Genomic DNA, 20,191 nt, shown 5'->3' with positions numbered 1-20,191 from the left:
GAGTTTGCCGTGACCAGAGCGTTTTCATTGACAGGAAAAAATTAACGAATTCGCGAGAGTAAAAGCACGTTTTTTGATGGCCCTTATACTTTCTAGTGTCCTGTACATGTGCTTCACTTTGTGCATGTGTAATTTTTTTTTTCTGGATACGTGGAATATTGGGATATGTCATGAAACAAGGTTGTTTACAAATCAAACGGCAATAACACGGATCTCATTTATTTATTTTGTTGTTTCATAGGGTGACTTGGGATAATGCCGAATAGATACAAGCCGCGCATTGGCAGCAGTAAATATGCCGATTTTTCGCAGGATATTATTATTTACGTTATTTCCACAAAGAAATCACCAAAGAATGAAATAAATCAAAGTCGCCTTGTTTTGTTTAGTTTTTTCACCTTTGAGTTGCAATATATTTACTTTCTATGTAATAGGGGTTTATCATTTAATTTCCTTACCGAATTTCAACTATATATAATCACAAATTCTAATTTTTTAAAACTATACACCGTCCCAAGTAACCTATTTCATTTGAGAGTTGAGAAATCAATAGGTTTTAACTTGTGTCCCAAGCCTCCCAAATCGGTGGATGACTTGGGAAGGATATATTTTATTTTTTTCAAAATTCATATCCGAATTCTGAATTCTGAAGCATGGTATATATCCTAATCAATAGTCTGAGTCATTAAGCATATTCGAAGATCTTTTTCAGATACAAATAGGTCACCGTTTTGAAAATATGACAAGTTGAATTCAACAATCGTCCCAAGTCACTCGAATCTACGGTACTCGTATTTTTAAACTGTTTATTATCTCAAGTCAGTGCACCTCTTATAATTTTATTGGATTTCTCATTGTTTCGGTGAAAGAAGATATAAGTACTTATTTCCAATAATTTATTTTTTAAATTTGAATACAGGATCATCTAAGAATACATATTTCACAGGAACAACAGAAGCCAAATTATCGAAAATGTCCGTGATAATTTTGGATATAATTTTTGCTATTTCTGGACCAAACTCGATCATAAGAATGTCCCAGTTATTGTTCAGAAATTTATTCACTTCCTCTCCTGAAATGAAAATTGAGAAATATAAAGGTATTAACATCAATATTGTCATTAATTTTTCATTATTATTTTCTCTTATTTTTTATGACAGATTGAAACTAAGACTTCGAGGTATATGAAGATGAAATTAATATAGGCAATTTCTGTTAAATTTCCGGATGAAAAATATTACCATAAATTATCGGACGGATTTAAAGTGTAAACCCAGAGTTCTTATTTCCAGGCAAATTGGCAAATTAAGTTATGTACAACCTGTACAAATTTCTCACGGGAAAGTCACAGTGAAAAAGACTTTGTTATCTAACATAACAAACAGAATTCTGGTTATTTTTTGGATTAGCCCACACCTGACACCATCATCGATCTCGTGTAAGTAAAGAGAAAGAGATAGAATAGAAAAAATTATTACCTAGTTCTTTATTGTCACCGAATAAATCTTCTATATGGAATACAACTTTTTCCAGATGATAATCCATTGGGTCGAATACAGGATTATAATATTTTTCTCCATTCTTTTCCACGATATAATCGATTTTAGTAGCTATGTATATTCCATTTTCTGAAAAGTTAAAATATTTTTTTAAGCTATTTAATAAGCTTTGTTGACTGAACTGATTTTTTAAAGTAACATTGCATTCATCCACTTACTTATATACAAAAAGTATTCAAATACGTTTATGATAGAAATCGCGATTTTATCGAATGCATAGGTATATTAAAATTACAGCTCGAATCTGATCAGATTTCTTAATTTGGTGAACTGCGACTACAATTATGTTTCTGAAATTTCAAAAGCATTGGATTGATTTTGCTTAGTGCAAGAACTTCGAATATTTTTTATATTTCACATGAAGATTACACAGAACACAGAATATAGAAAATGTTCGACCATTATTTCATACAAATTAGAATCAATCTTTGAAAAGTTTCTGTGGATCTATTAGTAGCTATTCGAAGTGCATTTGGTTCATTTATTATCCAGTAATGTTATTTTCATTTTATGGAATGCACAGCAGTCTACGGACTTCATCTCATGAGAAGATGGAAATAAATTTGAAAATATTTAATTATATTTTTAAATTGAAAAGAAAAACATCGGACTATCATTATTCTGACCTAAAAACGCAACTGGATAGAAATATTTACCTACTTGGAGAAAGCAAAATCCTGAAAAAAATTTATTCTTGTCCAAAACCCCACATGTATCCATACAAAACATTAGGGGAACAATTATCTGTTTCAATAAATATGTAAAAGCTTACTCAAATATGTAGAGAAAAATCCTTTAGCTATTATGGGTAAAACTAATATCCTTCCATTCACACTATATTCTCCAATGACGGTTATATTTTCACCACTTAGTGTTGTTCTAAACATCCTCCTCTTCAAATCTACCCTGAAATTAATAGTATTGTGAAAATTATTGAAATGACATATAAAGAATGAGATAAGATACTACAAATTTGGGAATTCTTGAAAAAGACATGGATCACGAATCACGATATTTATTATACAGCGATTTTTCTATCCAAACATATGGCGAAAAGTAGCTCTAAGGTCTTATAGACAATATGTATATACAGGGTGTTTAATTGGTAAATGAACATACAGTAACCTGAGCTAGAGCTACCCTAGGCGAGTCCAAAAAACCCATATATGATAGGTCTAATCAATTCCATAACCGAGATACAGGGTGCTTCATGTATTCACCTAAAATTTCAATTTCTCATAACTTTTGAACCAACCAGTATAGTCGGTTGATATTTGGAATATATGATTCACTTGCACAGGTTGATAGATTCACATTTAAATTTCCAAAAAATTCCAGGTCCGTAATTGAAAAATATATGACATCTTCCAAGCTGGGATTCAACACCCCGTATATCAAAATTTCTGGATTTGACGGAGATATTTGAAAAGAGCAGAATGAGATTCAGTAGATTTCATTGTCCCGCACGTCATTTTGCTCAAAGGAAACTCCAGGGAAAGCGAAGTGAGAAATGTTTTCTTTGCTCATTTTGGTTACAAATCGTTCAAGACCTGTGTAAGGTTCCAAATATCAACCAACTTCACTGATTGGTTCAAAAGTTAGGAGAAATTCAAATTTTAGGTGAATACATGAAGCACCCTGCATCTCGGTCATGGAATTCATTAGACCTATCTATCTAATATGGGTTTTTTGAACTCGCCTAGGGTAGCTCCTAGCTCAGATTACCGTATGTTCATTTACCAATGAAACACCCTGTAGGTACATATATCAAATTCTAAAACAATAAAATCATGAAGAAATTGTTTTTTTCTTCATACGTTTTGAAACCTTGCAACCTTGTTCGCAACTTACTCTATATCGATTATTTTCATATTTTCTAAGCCATATATCTTCAAGTCAGTCAAATTCAGAGACAAGGATGGATCTGAAACCAATTGGACATGGTGAATCTCAGCAGGATCCATTTTTGGTATGTTATACTCGGGAACTCCTAAAAAATTACCGTATTTAAAATTAAAGGTTCAGCATTGAAACTTTTTCAATGATTTCATTTTCACTTCATTCTCACATTAAGATTTAGTGCAGAACTTAAAATAAATTCAAAAACTTTATTACGGGAAATGGGTATAAGATTTACAAAAGAAACGATGTTGCAAGCAACATGAATTTTTGGGTATGGCTAGATCTATTAATAAAACTCATGGTATATAGAAATAAGTATGCCTCTATTGAGGCAGGAGTTTGGACTTCACTGAAGGTAGGTTCAATCAAATTAATGTGCTTCAAATTTTATATCAGAGACTATATAGGGACTGCTTATATTCATTTTGTTATGTTTGTTTAAATCAAATCTTTACTTCACTTACCTTTGGCCAAAAGAGGTATAGCTGCATTTCCTTTTTCTATAAAGCACGGTTTGAAATCGTGCGTCAAGGGACATCTTAAATCCTGCATGAATTTCGCTAGAAATTTATGACTTAATTAGAATTAGGATTTAGAGATTTATTTCCTTGAAACCTAATTTTCTGACTTCTTCATTTCATTATTATTATTTGTTTATTTAATTATATTCTGTATTAACACTGAAGGATTTTTGTAGACAAATAATTGTTCAGTTTGGAAATCATTTTAATATGCATGGGCCGAAATTTTTTGTTCCCAATTTCATTTTATTTCGAAAAAATAATTTTTTTTCTCCCCAGCAAACACTGAAATGCAGTCACTGTACAAAAACTGTACTTCGTTGCTTCAATTGACTGCAGTTACGGTAATGCAATAACTGCACAAAAAAGGACCGTATATGTCCAGGTGGACTTTGCAGTTACTGTACAGTACAAACTGCATTCGACATACAGCCACAGCTGCACTTCAAAAACAGCGATGGCATCGCAATCCACTGTACAGCAAGCTGCAATTCAAATGCAGCAGTGACGTGCTAAAACTGTACAGCAAGCTGTACTTTAAATGCAGTATTCACTTTGCAAAAACTGCACTTCAAATGCAGCAGTTACGTGCTTAAACTGTACAGCAAGTTGTACTTTAAATGCAGTGGTCACTGTGCAAATACTGTACAGTTAGCTGTGTTTTATATGCAGTTTGTTCACGCAAGAACTGTACAGCAAGCTGTATTTTATATACAATAGACACTGTGCTCAAACTATACAGTAGCTGCACTTTAAATGTAGCAGTCACTGTGTAAAAACCATATCGAAACTTGCAATTACGAAACAATATTCTATTAGAGTTTCCTAGTTATAAACAGAAAACTATTCTGCAAATCAGAAATTTTCAATTTCACTTAGTATTTTTGCGGTAAGCGCAAAGGTGACTTCACGCCAATTGAGACATAGCCTACTCTTAGGGGTGGAGATTAATGAACCATAGGAGTTAGCTACGACAATCGTCGAGGCAGCGTAGATTGTGCCTGCTATAAACGCTGGTTACATAGAGGACTTAGAGTAATGCGTCGCCGGTGGCGCCATCGTTTGGCGTATGCTGCACCGCAATAGACGTGTATGCTACCCTGTGATCGCAACCGTCAAGAGCAGTGATGCCATCATTTGGCTAATTCTGGTACCACCATGGTGCGATGAAGTATTCTTCTATCATGGGTATAATCCATATTTTGGTAATGAACGGAGTCTTCAATTATTGAATTAAATCTGTTTATGAAATGTCTCTTTAACCTTCATAATCGAATTTTCAACTTCTTGAAGAAGGTATATGTTTAAGTTTTAGGAATTCCTATGAATTATTATTCTATATTCTATTATTAACTCTATATCAAATACTCCATTTTTGAAATCAAGAATTGCAAATACAGAAACTGTGCAGTCACTGTATATCAAAAACTGCGTTTTGAAAATGCAGAATTATCAATACAGAAACTGTGCAGTTTCAGTACAGCAATCTCTGTGCTGCATTCTGGTGGCATTTGTAGTGCAGTATTTGTACAGTTGCTGTATATTGTGTTTGTTGGGTCCACTCCCCTGCTGTTTAATGACCAATTGCGGTTAAATCATTAAAGCTTGAACCCATATCTTCGCAGAAAGCTGTTATATATTAATGATAATTTTTAGTGTCAGTAACAAAAAAGTTTACCAAAAAGAAAATCAGTAGGTATATAATATAAAAGTCGAATAAATATTTGAAATCGCTGTTCAATAAAAAGTGCTATCAATGGAAGTTGTCCTCATCTAATTATAATCAAGGAATTAAATAGAAAAAGTTGTTAATTCAGTGAACTGATGTTGACGCAAATTATTGACCAATGAACTGATAGGTATAGTAAACAGGTCCCTAGAATTTTTTTAATGGTATTTATTTTGTTTTATCATTTCAATTAGAACTAGAAAACCTCTAAGTGAAAGAACATTCTCATCATTTCTTACATGAGATATTTTTTTGATCTTATACTATAGGTATACTATACATTTTTTGTTGATGAAACATAATTTGTCTTCGGTTCAGTGTTTATTCAGTTTGAATTGCATTATAGTATCAGCTCTAGTATTCAAGCATTGTCCTTTCTTTTATTATACCTATTTTGTAATATTTAATACACTTCGTATAAATTTGCCTTTGCGAGTAGTTCGCAGAAAGAAATTTCATCCACAAATAATTTTGATAATTTGAACCAGAAATATTTCTTTCTGAACCAATTGCAATTTTTTTTACAAGGAATGTAATTCAAAACAAAAAAGGAAATCCAGAAACTGAACACTACAAGCATTTGCAATCAAATTTTCACTGCACGTGTTTATATTAGATTGAAATATTGCGAAAGTTATGCATTTTGAAATACTACTTTGGCCGAGATGGCTTTTGTTCATTCTTTTGATTATTACTACGGAGAATCTACCAACAACGGAGCATCTGACAAGAAAACAGATTTTTTGGATTCCCATTCATTTGGACCAAATGTGATCTTTTTAATTTGCTATCAGTCGATGCACCAATTTTTCTACCCCGCATCAGATTTTTAAGTAGTTCATCTTGAAGTCAAACGATTTCAATTTTTTCAAGCGAAAACCGTTGGCCAAAGAAAACCCATGACCATGAGACCAAATTAGAATGAATGAGGATCTCAAAAGTAATTCTATTTCGAGAGAAAACAAGGGGGTAGTGTTTTTTTCTGCAAAAATATTCAATATAAGACCCGTGCATATGTCACTAGTGGAGAAAATGAATATTTTCCTACATCACAAAATGCATTTTGATGCATAGAAGACATATATACCAAATTTTATAAAGATGTCTACAATATTATCTGAGTTATGTCTTTTAGGGCATGCGTTCATTGTTTTATTCTTAAAATGAGTCAAAGGGTCAGAGGAATACTCGTATATTAAACGTCTCGGTCTATGAAATTGAGAAGAAGACTTGTTCTTTCAGAATATTTATCACATTAAGATATCTGATGATTTTTCTGAGATACCCGTGTCGGAAATAGTTCTTCGAAAAATCCCGAAAAAGAAAGGGGTCGATGAAATTTCGAGATTTATTATAGAAGAGTTGTTTTTTTAGAATATGTATCACTTTTAGATCTACGATGGTTTTTCTGGGAGATACACGCGTGTCGAAAGTTGACCTTCGAAAATTCTCCAAAAAGATGATGGTGGTCGATGAAATTTCTAGATTTATTATACTAGAGGAATTGCTCTTTGATAACTTGAGAGACATATTTATTCGAATATCGAAAAATGATTTTATTTCCCATTTCCCCCTTCAAATAACAATATATATAAGATTCAAAGTAGTTTTCTTCCAAACACTTATAACTTATATTACAATTAAGTATATAAAAAAATACCTATTTCATATCAAAAAACACCTAACAGAATTCCAAATATAAAATTATGGCCTCCCCAAATCACTCCTGAAACGGCCGCTGTTTCATTAATTCTGATGAAGCTCCATACAGTATTGTGCGTTACCCCAGAATATTTGGAACTAATTCTAAAATCGAACCTATTCAGAAAATATTCAACGAATACTTACGTAACTGTTTTCCCTCAATGAATACAAACAAACTCAACACGAACACAATAATCCTCATCTTTGTTCAAAAACGTTTTGATGCTTATTAGTTCAGGCTGTGTATGAAAGAGCTTGGAAAACATCTACAGATTTATTTATCTGTTTTACCATTTTTTTACCCAGCATTAACTTATATTTTTTATGATCATTACAAATATTACGCTATTCAATTAGCGAGGATCAAAGATTCCATGTCAATGATTCTGTATAATTGGCTTTGAAGCAGATATAAATCAAGCAAACAAAAAATAGTAGATGAATTATCACAGATCTCGTAGAAATTAAATGATTGTTGTATATACCTACATTTATATTTATACCTATTTCATAATAGTAATATGTTCAGCTTAATCTTTCCAAAATTCAAACTTGAAAATACTTTATGAACCTTACTCTCTTCACTAAACAGGAAAAGCTTTGACCTCAAACCGAATTTTAGGAAATTGTATACCTATAATAAATTATACCTACAACATGGAACATGGCTTTAACAGGGATAATGAAAACGTATTATCCGATAAAGATATTTTATTAGTTTACTTGTTCAGCTAACTAATAAGTGTACCTAAAGGTTCGTTTTTTAGCAGATTAGTAGGCGAAGAGATTCTCCTTTAGAGTACATTCACCTTCAGGTTGATTTGCCATTTAGGTAGATTTGTCCTTCAGACGTACACCTACAGGGGCTCTTTATATACAGTGCGCGTCAAAATTATGGAACAAATTCATTTTCTCAGAAGAAAAATATTTGACAACAAAATCCCGAAACAGGACTTTCACTTTTACCAAATTTTTATGCGTTTTTGAAGGATTTTTGTTGCACCCTGTGCCATCCCATCAACCCTCTAAATTTTTTGAATAGGGAAATTCGGTCATGTGGTATTTTTGTGGCAAGGTCTTTGTATCTTTTTTACAGGCGTGCAGAAATTTTCAAGAAATTTTTTTTTTAAATCAGTTAGTTCAAAGAAGTTTTCAATATCTATGCGTACACTTTGTAATTTTTTTTCTCCATTAAAGGGTTCGTAGGGGTTGAAAGTTGTGCATGAACAAAACTGAAATGGTTATGAGTATGTATTATACATATATAACAATATAACCATCATATCATTCAGCAGATACTCTACCCTCATTAACTCGAGAGTCTACCCTTGACGCGTGCGCCTGAGTAGCTTCCTTAAGACCACAATTGTGTGAATTAAAAAAAAATAAAAAAAAAAATAAAAAATCATGTTAATCTATGATCATCATCATGAAAATCATTTCCATAGAGTGTCTCTGATCATTTCAAAAAGAAAATAGTTATCTGCATTATCGGCATTTAATAAATCATGAAAATGCCCTTATCGTAAGTTGAAATTCTGGAATTCAATGTATTCTGAACTTTTTTTCATTACTCTGGACTTAGTTTAAAAAGTTTAAGTCACAAATCGAAGGAAACTAGTTTGATTTTGAAATTATTGATAAGTAGGCATCTTTTCACATCAAATTAGGATGAATGCCAAGGTATAAATTTCTATGGTTCGACCAAAGATTAGCCGCCATTTGTTGCTTGGGATAAAGTAGTGAGCGACAAAAATAAGTTTGTTATCGATAATAGTGCAAATTGTAGGAAACTGATTTACCTTAAGTTCTGATATTTCAAAATGAAAACATACAGTAGGAAAAAAACAAGTGATGTTCAAGAGGAGGAAGTCATAGTGGATTTGAATGATTTATGTAGACTTTGTATGAGCAAAGAAAATGAACTGGTATCAATTTTTGGCATTGATGATTCAATTCCTTTAACTTTAAGGATATTGGCTTGTGTTTCACTGGAGGCGAGTTATCATCTTTTCTATATTCGAGGAACCTGTGAAATTCATGGTTCCTGTAATACAGCTTGTAATGTTCCCATCCCACCTTCACCTTATTTCTATTTGTTTATGGGATGACTTCTGCCAATTGAAATAATTTCTAGGGAATAATGTATATTTTTCAACACATTTAGCATCCCCTTGTTTCGAAGGATTATTATGAGATACAGATCATTTAAAAAAAATATTGAAAAACTTTGTAGACCTTTCTACAAAGTTAAAAAGTTACAAAGTTAAAAAAGCATATCAATCCTTAGTGATATGCTAATTTCATTTCCATATAATATTTTATAACAAAAATAAGGGTTCACCATATCTCATTGAAGAAGTCTACTTATCTTTATACCTTAAAGCCACAATATGAATTAAATATGTGTTGTTTCTCATTCAATCGATTTCTGCATGTATAATAGTTTTTGGGACTCCGAGTTAAATCATGAGCTATCCGATTAGGTGACTAGTCCAATTTCAATCTATCACCTCATGTTTTATGTAGTAAAATTCTATATCATTAATTCTGATTACTTTTTATTCAGGTTGTGGAAGGTGATGGTCTTCCAGATAAAATATGCCATCCATGCAAATTTCAGATTTCTAAATTTTTCAACTTTCGTAAAAAATGCGAGACTTCTGATTCCAAATTGAGACATCTTGTCAAAGATTTAAGTGAAGATGAAGGTAATGAAATCGATTTTGAACATGAAGATCAAGAGATGGAAGAGTCTGTTCAAGAGCAGAGCAATCCAGAAACACAACAGCCTAAGACTCATGTTGTAAATCAGGATAATATCAAAACAGAAAAAGATTTAGTAGGGGTAGCGCAGGTATGTGATCTATTTCTTCATAAATTTTATATCTGGTCGTTATATAATTATATTTCAGATATATGTATATGAATAACATTTTTCATAATGAATTGTTCATCGATTATTTTATTCAGGTTACATACATCCAACAACCAGATGAAGCTGAAGACCCTGAGAACATTACTTTACCATCAGAAGTGGAGTTTATTAATAAAAATGCATGTACTTTAGAGGGGGATCAAGTAAAGAAGGATATGGAGGAAGATCAGACAGATAATGGTTCTAATATCTTCATCATTGACAATGAGAATCAACAAGGATTAGATGATAATAATTTGGATGCAATTGCTGATGCAGTTAAAGCTACTTTAGCTTCTCAACCAGGTAATTAAAAGGACATATCAAATCTGTTTTCCGATAGAAATGAGAGATCTCCTCTACATGAGTTAAAAGATTTGTTGTCAAGTAGGCTATGGATTTTTGAAGGCTGATGTTGTGTGCTTAAACATAACCCTACCTAGAAATTATATCATTATTAGTATGTTTTCTCACTCTTTGAATAATGTAGTGGTATAAGCTAGGCGACACATTTAGACACTAATTGTCAATCTTCAAGGTGCCAGAGCCTACTTGAAAACTAATTTTTTAAATAAAGGTTAGTTGTGCAACACATATTTATCCGATCAGGCTTTATACCATCATTTAATTCCATTATATATTTTAAGAACTAAAACTTAGTGGACAAATACAACTCAAAGTAAATAATTCTGAAGGAAAAAGTACTCAAGTTGAAATTACAACCGAGGACGGATCTGTAATTATTATGGAGCTTATGACAGAAGATGCCACTGACCTAATTCCTCCACCTATGCCTGAAGCAGAAGACAATAAAAAAAATAATGATGGCGAACTGGAAATTTTCAAGTAAGAGCTGTTAACAACTATTGAAAACTATGGTATCAATAGTTAAATAGTTTTGAATAATTCGTTGTTATTACCCACAACCTGTTAATTGTTTTTTTCCTATAAAGGTGTCCAAATTGTCCAAAGTCATTCTCTCGAAGGATTCAGCTGAGACGCCATGAATCTGTTCATATGCAACAACGCGGATTTAGTTGTGGAATTTGCGAAAAATGGTTCCCTACAAAATCCGCTTTGACACGCCATGAGAGAATTCACACTGGGGAAAGACCATTTCAGTGTGAGGTCTGTCAGAAGAGTTTTGCACAAAAGGAAATTTTATTCAGGCATCTCATGACCCATACAGGGCAGAAACCTTACAACTGTCCTCATTGTCCTAAAGGATTCACTCAAAAGGTTAGTACAATTTTGTCAGTTCTGTGATTGAAAATACTGCGTCTATGAAAAAAAAAAACATTCAAATCGGTAATAAGAGTGAAGTTTTACCAAAACATATATTTTTATTTTTCCAGGAACCACTTCGAGTCCATTTACGAACTCACATGACGACGGATGATAGTGATATTCAATTACATTATTGTTCTCTATGCCCTAAAGTTTTCTGTCATGCTTCTGGTTTAAGCAGACATTTAGTTACTCATACTGGTAAAACATTCAAATGTCAGGAATGTGATAAGATATTTACAGATAAATCATCACTTAAGAGGCACCACAGGCAAACTGGACATGTGGGTTAGACATTGATAAAAATGTTTTATTTATTTCCCTTAATTTCTGCTTAGTTTTGACTAGGTTATTCTACATATACTTTGATTTTTATAAATAATTACAACAAATCTTGATAAAGAAATGAGTATTATACACTTTTCATTAAAAAAAGATAATGAGAATTTGTTTTTTATAATTAATTTAAGTTTGTGAAGGATTTATCTTTATTTCTGTAAAAAAATTTGGTAGATGCCATTATTCAATAAATATTTAGTCTCATTTTATGGAGTCAGTTTACAAACTAATTACAAATGGAAATTATATTAATGAAGAATGATAACGCCTAACGGCAATGAATAAAATAATAGGGATAAATTCAGATGCATATCACCCGACGATATGAATATCGACAAGTGTTACGATCTGAATTGAGCTAGCCAATTTGCCATCGTCAAGGCCCCAAATGGAGTACGCTCCACCGAAGAAAAGCAGATGCTGCATATGGGACATATGCTATTGTCTTCGTCTTGGTTTCTATCTGGAGGGGATTGAATCGGACACCGTTTCATGTTGGGTGGCGCTCTAGGTAAATATTACCCAGTAGAACACGCCAACATTGAATAAAGTTCCATCAATTCCAAACGTTCTCCACCGTAAAAAAATGCTATGTTGCTCTGATGAGGCTGAAACCATGGTCAGCATCTGCTTTTCTTCGGTGGAGCGTACTACATTTGGGGCCTTGACAATGGCAAATTGGCTAGCTCAATTCAGATCATAACACTTGTCGATATTCATATCGTCGAAATTATATTATTTCGCCAATTTTTGCTTAAATGTTTGGGAAGAACTTTAAGATCAAACAAAATGACATTGGATTTGGTTACTTGACAAGCGTTTCACAGTCATTCGTAAGTTATAATGAAATTAACTGATTGTTTTAATTGAGAATAAATCGGTCATATGTTGTTTAGGACTAAAGAAACTCACCAATTAAAATGACCTAATAAAAATAGTCACCATTAATTATATCATAATGCTGCATTACCTTGTAGTACTGTGGTACTAATAATTGACAACAATTACACCAGGACTTTCAATACCGGATATGAATTATTTCACACTTTTTAATTTACTTCCCTTTCATAATAAAAGTTTTTCGACTAACCCAAATCAAAATTAAGATATTTTTTATATACTGAACCATTGTTAACAATGTCTATTCCGCCTTTTTTTTACCCGCGGCTGGCGTCACCTTTCAGTTGAGACTTTGAAATTTAATGGAATCGATTAGGGTAATTATAAAAAGAAAACAAGACTTGTGTGGAAATGCTTGATGTCCTTGCAGTAAAATATAGTATGGTATAGCTATTCATCAGCATAAATTACTCAACATGAGCTGCAGTCATGACTAAATGATCATAATATCAAGTGAAACTAAACCTACAATCTCACATTCCAACTTAAAAGCTGCTCATAATTTGTTAGTACTTTTCACAACCTATAATACTGTACATAAAAATACACTCGAAATGTAAAGTTACTTCAATTTGAAATATTTGAAATTTTCTGGAATTTTAAGGATATAACTGCTGCTTTCGCCTCCAGCTTTCAAAAGTTCTCGAACAATATCAGAACGATTGATTTTTCTACTGACAGTTATTCTCCTTTCATCTTGCTTACCCTCACTTTTCGATTTCAAATTCAATCTCCTAGCTGTTTTATGAATAGCCTCCCTTTCAGATTTGGTGAACGATGAATCGAAAGCTAGTATGGTGAATTTATTCGAATTTGAAAATTCCCTCAGAATTTTTGTGACTTCTTTCATAATGTTTTTGTTTCCTAGCCCCTGTCTATCAACATTCTCATACACCTGAATATTGTCAACCCTTCCTTGTTGCATAGAACCTAAACCACCTCCCTGCCAACCCATTTTGAGCATAATGTTATGTGCTGCACTTCCTGGTTTATTGAAGTCAGACTCTGATATCAATGGACTTTCATATTTTTTCATCAAATCATCTTCCGTGATGTCTGTGTGATGACGATTTCTAACAAGTACAAAACAATCTTTTTTAAGCAACTCTAGAGCATCTTTTGCCAGTTCATGTTTCGCCTCATTCTTGCTGCAAAATTTTCTCTTTCCACTGGAACAAATCAATTCATTTCCAATAAAGAAGTTATATTCAAGTGTCCTGTGATCCACACTAACTGTAGTTTGTAATTCTAATACTGACAAAGAATTTTGAAGGACAACTATAGGATTATCTGAAGTTCCAGCATCATATATTATTAGTTGCCCACGAATACCAGGCTGATTGAATACAGCATCCACTAATGCATCGCATTTTTCAGGATCGTAATTAGATAATACGCTTGAAGTTGAAGAACTTTCAGCGGATTTCACAAATTTGATTCCTAAGTCGATATATTTACTTTTGGTTTCCATACTAGCAGATTGATGAATTTTTTATTTCAAACTCCTCGTCTACTTAGTACATATGGTCATTCGTCGTCTGACAAGTCTATTTTTAAACGTGAGTGCAGGTGCAGGTTGTAGTGGACTGCTTTTTTTTTCAATATTGACATAACGACTGCCCTCTAGTGGACTTCATCAAAGACCACCAGTAAGAAGGAATGTTAGAGAAGGTTTTCTGTACTAGCTGTTGAATTGTAAGGGGAGATGGCGCAAGCGTTAAGAACCCTCTGGAAGACGCTCTTTTTCAAGTAGGTACTTGAGATCGAAAAGGCAAGAAATTCCTAATGAAGAAGGGATTCATTAAGCGTCCTTTCTTGAAACGAGTTAAACCGGTTTTTCCTGTTAGTTAGTTTTTTTTCTGTAGTGAATTTTTGAGTAAGACAAAGCTTGTTTTTTTTTTTATTTTGTTCAGTGAATTCCAGACGTAAGTTACCACACATTTCATTATTACCGTTTCTTATTTAATTAATTTGAAGGTTTTATTGCGAATATGCGGTTTTGGGTACTTGATGCATCATATTAGTTTTCATTGTTAAAGTATTTCGTTAATTACTCGAGGGCCAATTCCGTCCGTCTCTATTTTATGTGCTTCACACACAATATAACTCATTTTCTTTATTGTAGATAATAACGTACTTTCTGAGTTTTTCTTTCTTTGAACACGTCATAGGGACGCCAGACGCCATTTTGGACGCTACCCCTTTTTGCTTCCAATTCTATTCCATTTATGATTTGAGGGCTAGTTATTATAATAAACTTGTTTCATGGTGGATGCGCTTGTGTTATATAATATTCATAATATTAATTTCTTAATTTCTACCTATTTTTTGTACTTATCTTATGAATACGTGTAAATGTCACTGAAGCGTCCCCAAGCCAAGCCAATGATTCGATTACTTAGGTACGACCAACAGGGTAAATACTGTAATTGCATTAAGGACCCTTAATTATCATTTATCCTTTTCTTTTATTATTATTATTTTTCTCTTCACTGGTGGAGTTGGTCAATACAGGACATATTTGAACGTGATAGCCAGGAACGGAAATAATTCATATTTGTGTTACGGGACAAACATACAACTTTTGTGGATTTTGCCCTTCCTAGTATCCTGCAGGCCGGGTACCCTTGTACCTGCGTCGATTTCTGAGGCCGGATGCCCTTGCAGCTGCGTCTCTCTCCCCTGAGGCCGGGTACCGTTGTAACTGCGTCTCTTACCCTTTAGGCCGGGTACCCTTGTACCTGCGTCGATTTCTGAGGCCGGATGCCCTTGCAGCTGCGTCTCTCTCCCCTGAGGCCGGGTACCATTGTAACTGCGTCTCCAACCCTTTTGGCTGGATGCCCTTGCATCTGAGTCTAATCCTTCCAACAACCCCCTGACTGAACCCTACCCAATTCAGAACTGTTGTATGCTGAACGTAACTCATCTCACTGAAGTATCGGTTAAGAGTCATCATTAAGGAGCTTATAGCTGTAGATGTAACTGATTCCACCAAGTGTGCATTTCACATGAGATTTTCTCTCGCCAGTTGAACCTGTTGCCGTAGCTACGTAAAATCATACCTGTATAGTAGATTATGTAGTTGTTGCTGTTCTAAGGGGAGGTTTTCTCGCAGCTCTTTTTCCTCCCCTCTGCTGCGCCCTAGAGCTATGACATTGGAAATCGTCTCCAATGAAACCCGAAATAAACGTTTCTTGTTTGGGTTTAAATGTGTTGTTTTCTTTCGAATCTCCCAACCTCCCGTCAATTTTTCTATTAGTAATCAGGGTAAGTACTTTGGGTTGCCTACGTAATGTGGAGTCCTACCACAACCAGACGATCACGATCTTTGGCCATAGAGTAGTAAGGTGTCTTTAAAGTGCTGTCATTCGTAAGTATCTTCGAAGTAAAAAGAATTCTACAAGCATCACTGACCAGCGCAAGGTAATTTAAGGTCAGGACAGTACAGAGTGGTGCCGTGACCAGGATCCTTGTAATGAAAGTAGAAAGTGGAGGTTGAGAGATTCAATAGATATTTTAATTGTTGTTTTTTTTTCTTACATTCTCAACATTTTGAACTTTGTTTAAATTATTAAACTGCCGTTAACTCCTTTATTGTACAGATTCATTCGCAAGATGGAAGATGCTAACTTAGACCAGAGTGGGCTAGCGACTAGGGGCGAAGTGAGAGCCATTGTGGAGGAAGTCCAGCGACAACGTGAACTTCAGAACCAGCATACCCAGGTTCTTCAATCTCTAGCTGGCGAGCTGCGAACGATCCGAGAACTTCTGACGCCTACAGCTTCAGACACTTCGGAATCTCCTTCGCCTGTCTTGGACAGAGCTGTGGGTGCACCACCCATTCTGAGGACCTACCCTACGGAATCACGGGCGACTTGTGGTCATGACAACCCTGGTGCTGTCCCCCAACCCCTGGGACCATCCTTGAGTGCTAGCGTGGCAGAGTGGCAGGAGGCGACGCTGTCTTTAATAGCGAAGTGCAGCGCTTCCAATTCTGAGGCTCCTACTTATCGGAATGCTGTTCGGGATCATCCAGCGAGGTTCTTGAAGGCGTTAGAGGATCACTTCAGCTTGACTCATACTCCGAAGTCAGAACATCTTAACCTTGCCAAATCCAGGTTACACGGTTCTGCCAGAGATTGGGTGGAATTCCACTCCGATGGTTGGTCCACCTATGACGATTTCAAACGGGAGTTCTTAGCTGCTTTTTGGTCTATGGATCAACAACATGAAGAACGACGGCGCCTAGGCATGAGGAAGTACCGAGCTACACAGGACGGAGACATGGCGATCCACTTTCTCCGCCAAGTCAATTGTTATCGTATGTTCTCGCCACCTTTGTCACAGGGCACGATGCTGCGAGAAATAATTGAACAGTACGATGCATCTGTTCAGTCACTGTGGGCCTCATTGGACAACCCAACGCTGGCTGACACTATAGCATTTTTGGAAAGGCAGGACAACATCATAAAGTAAAAGCGATAAAAACTAACAAATATAACCCCTTTACATCATCCCTGTCGAATGAATGCTTTTGCTTGTTCTACTGACTTATGGCCATTTGATATCTAACATTAACAATCTGTATATTAACCCACCACGATAACTATTTCGAAGCTCACACAATGTAGGGGCGTAGTTATATTAGATGTACAAATATTCCGTTGCTAGCAACAAACATTGAGTAGGATAGTAAATATCTATGATAGAGTAGAGATCAGTAGATCAGTAGTAGAGAATTTTTTCTATGCCTTTCTCAATATGAAAGCTTACTAGAAACTAGGAGAGTCAGGATAACCAAGTCTTGAGGCACAGCACTTTCGAACCAGGGACTAACCTGCTGAACTTCTAAACCAATTCATAGGGTGGACTACGTACTCAATGACAGCAACAATGTCGCAGACGCTCTTCGTAGATGCCATGGTGATTTAGGCTCAAACTGTACCAAGGGAGTATGATCTGGTCGCCTACCTTATTGCGGCGAAGCTAAACTTTTTCAACAATAGCTCACCCCATGATTCTGAGTTTTGCCGAAGTTAATCTTTTTTTCTCTCCATTAGAGAACCCTGAGGACATCTGTGACACTTAATGACGTCGTTATCCATTCTCTGGACAGTAGGGATGCTGCCATTTCTGGAACGCCAGAAAGGTTGAACCAACTCTTTTCGTCCAGACCCAACAGAAGTACCTCAACTGTGGCAGATGAACCTACTTCGATATTCGTAAGCCGTCAGTATCCAGGATGGCCAAGGAGTGAGTATGCAGTCATGGTGTGGCCAGCGACAAATGCTACCACTGACCGGAGAATTGGGGATACTGATCCAGATAAGGTATAGATGTTGAAGCTCCAACTCTCCTCGCATGGTGCTCCTCGAGTCGAACCTTCAAAGGGGCGACTGTAGTGGACTGCTTTTTTTTTCAATATTGACATAACGACTGCCCTCTAGTGGACTTCATCAAAGACCACCAGTAAGAAGGAATGTTAGAGAAGGTTTTCTGTACTAGCTGTTGAATTGTAAGGGGAGATGGCGCAAGCGTTAAGAACCCTCTGGAAGACGCTCTTTTTCAAGTAGGTACTTGAGATCGAAAAGGCAAGAAATTCCTAATGAAGAAGGGATTCATTAAGCGTCCTTTCTTGAAACGAGTTAAACCGGTTTTTCCTGTTAGTTAGTTTTTTTTCTGTAGTGAATTTTTGAGTAAGACAAAGCTTGTTTTTTTTTTTATTTTGTTCAGTGAATTCCAGACGTAAGTTACCACACATTTCATTATTACCGTTTCTTATTTAATTAATTTGAAGGTTTTATTGCGAATATGCGGTTTTGGGTACTTGATGCATCATATTAGTTTTCATTGTTAAAGTATTTCGTTAATTACTCGAGGGCCAATTCCGTCCGTCTCTATTTTATGTGCTTCACACACAATATAACTCATTTTCTTTATTGTAGATAATAACGTACTTTCTGAGTTTTTCTTTCTTTGAACACGTCATAGGGACGCCAGACGCCATTTTGGACGCTACCCCTTTTTGCTTCCAATTCTATTCCATTTATGATTTGAGGGCTAGTTATTATAATAAACTTGTTTCATGGTGGATGCGCTTGTGTTATATAATATTCATAATATTAATTTCTTAATTTCTACCTATTTTTTGTACTTATCTTATGAATACGTGTAAATGTCACTGAAGCGTCCCCAAGCCAAGCCAATGATTCGATTACTTAGGTACGACCAACAGGGTAAATACTGTAATTGCATTAAGGACCCTTAATTATCATTTATCCTTTTCTTTTATTATTATTATTTTTCTCTTCACTGGTGGAGTTGGTCAATACAGGACATATTTGAACGTGATAGCCAGGAACGGAAATAATTCATATTTGTGTTACGGGACAAACATACAACTTTTGTGGATTTTGCCCTTCCTAGTATCCTGCAGGCCGGGTACCCTTGTACCTGCGTCGATTTCTGAGGCCGGATGCCCTTGCAGCTGCGTCTCTCTCCCCTGAGGCCGGGTACCGTTGTAACTGCGTCTCTTACCCTTTAGGCCGGGTACCCTTGTACCTGCGTCGATTTCTGAGGCCGGATGCCCTTGCAGCTGCGTCTCTCTCCCCTGAGGCCGGGTACCATTGTAACTGCGTCTCCAACCCTTTTGGCTGGATGCCCTTGCATCTGAGTCTAATCCTTCCAACAACCCCCTGACTGAACCCTACCCAATTCAGAACTGTTGTATGCTGAACGTAACTCATCTCACTGAAGTATCGGTTAAGAGTCATCATTAAGGAGCTTATAGCTGTAGATGTAACTGATTCCACCAAGTGTGCATTTCACATGAGATTTTCTCTCGCCAGTTGAACCTGTTGCCGTAGCTACGTAAAATCATACCTGTATAGTAGATTATGTAGTTGTTGCTGTTCTAAGGGGAGGTTTTCTCGCAGCTCTTTTTCCTCCCCTCTGCTGCGCCCTAGAGCTATGACATTGGAAATCGTCTCCAATGAAACCCGAAATAAACGTTTCTTGTTTGGGTTTAAATGTGTTGTTTTCTTTCGAATCTCCCAACCTCCCGTCAATTTTTCTATTAGTAATCAGGGTAAGTACTTTGGGTTGCCTACGTAATGTGGAGTCCTACCACAACCAGACGATCACGATCTTTGGCCATAGAGTAGTAAGGTGTCTTTAAAGTGCTGTCATTCGTAAGTATCTTCGAAGTAAAAAGAATTCTACAAGCATCACTGACCAGCGCAAGGTAATTTAAGGTCAGGACAGTACAGAGATAATACGCTTGAAGTTGAAGAACTTTCAGCGGATTTCACAAATTTGATTCCTAAGTCGATAT

The 20,191-nt window shown here is 35.3% G+C and overlaps 4 protein-coding genes across 4 annotated transcripts; 2 read left to right on the top strand and 2 right to left on the bottom strand.

The window, feature by feature from the left end:
- Window positions 1–882: 882 nt before the first annotated feature.
- Window positions 883–7,714, bottom strand: LOC123315358 (protein takeout-like). Its single transcript, XM_044901022.1, has 6 exons — window positions 7,560–7,714; window positions 3,926–4,021; window positions 3,411–3,549; window positions 2,332–2,465; window positions 1,479–1,628; window positions 883–1,072 (listed from the first exon to the last, which is right to left on the bottom strand). Exons 1-6 carry the CDS (start codon window positions 7,615–7,617, stop codon window positions 897–899), a joined length of 753 nt encoding a protein of 250 aa, XP_044756957.1. The 5' UTR covers window positions 7,618–7,714; the 3' UTR covers window positions 883–896.
- A 1,412-nt stretch (window positions 7,715–9,126) lies between these two features.
- On the top strand, window positions 9,127–12,162 carry LOC123315798 (zinc finger protein 2-like). Its single transcript, XM_044901657.1, has 6 exons — window positions 9,127–9,412; window positions 9,985–10,272; window positions 10,389–10,638; window positions 10,980–11,178; window positions 11,286–11,571; window positions 11,688–12,162. The coding sequence occupies exons 1-6, from the start codon at window positions 9,239–9,241 to the stop codon at window positions 11,910–11,912; spliced, it is 1,422 nt and encodes a 473-aa protein (XP_044757592.1). The 5' UTR covers window positions 9,127–9,238; the 3' UTR covers window positions 11,913–12,162.
- Window positions 12,163–13,199: 1,037 nt separating this feature from the next.
- On the bottom strand, window positions 13,200–14,421 carry LOC123315799 (NF-kappa-B-repressing factor-like). The gene has a single exon (XM_044901658.1). The coding sequence runs from the start codon at window positions 14,327–14,329 to the stop codon at window positions 13,421–13,423; it is 909 nt and encodes a 302-aa protein (XP_044757593.1). The 5' UTR covers window positions 14,330–14,421; the 3' UTR covers window positions 13,200–13,420.
- A 340-nt stretch (window positions 14,422–14,761) lies between these two features.
- LOC123315800 lies at window positions 14,762–19,392 on the top strand. The gene is made up of 3 exons (XM_044901659.1): window positions 14,762–14,783; window positions 16,461–17,330; window positions 17,919–19,392. Exons 2-3 carry the CDS (start codon window positions 16,474–16,476, stop codon window positions 17,926–17,928), a joined length of 867 nt encoding a protein of 288 aa, XP_044757594.1. The 5' UTR covers window positions 14,762–14,783; window positions 16,461–16,473; the 3' UTR covers window positions 17,929–19,392.
- The last annotated feature ends 799 nt before the right edge of the window (window positions 19,393–20,191 follow it).

Source organism: Coccinella septempunctata, chromosome 6, assembly GCF_907165205.1.
Source record: "Coccinella septempunctata chromosome 6, icCocSept1.1, whole genome shotgun sequence".
NCBI lineage: Eukaryota > Metazoa > Arthropoda > Insecta > Coleoptera > Coccinellidae > Coccinella > Coccinella septempunctata.
The sequence above is the reverse complement of the archived record's forward strand: the minus strand, read 5'-3'. Positions and strand labels throughout refer to the sequence as shown.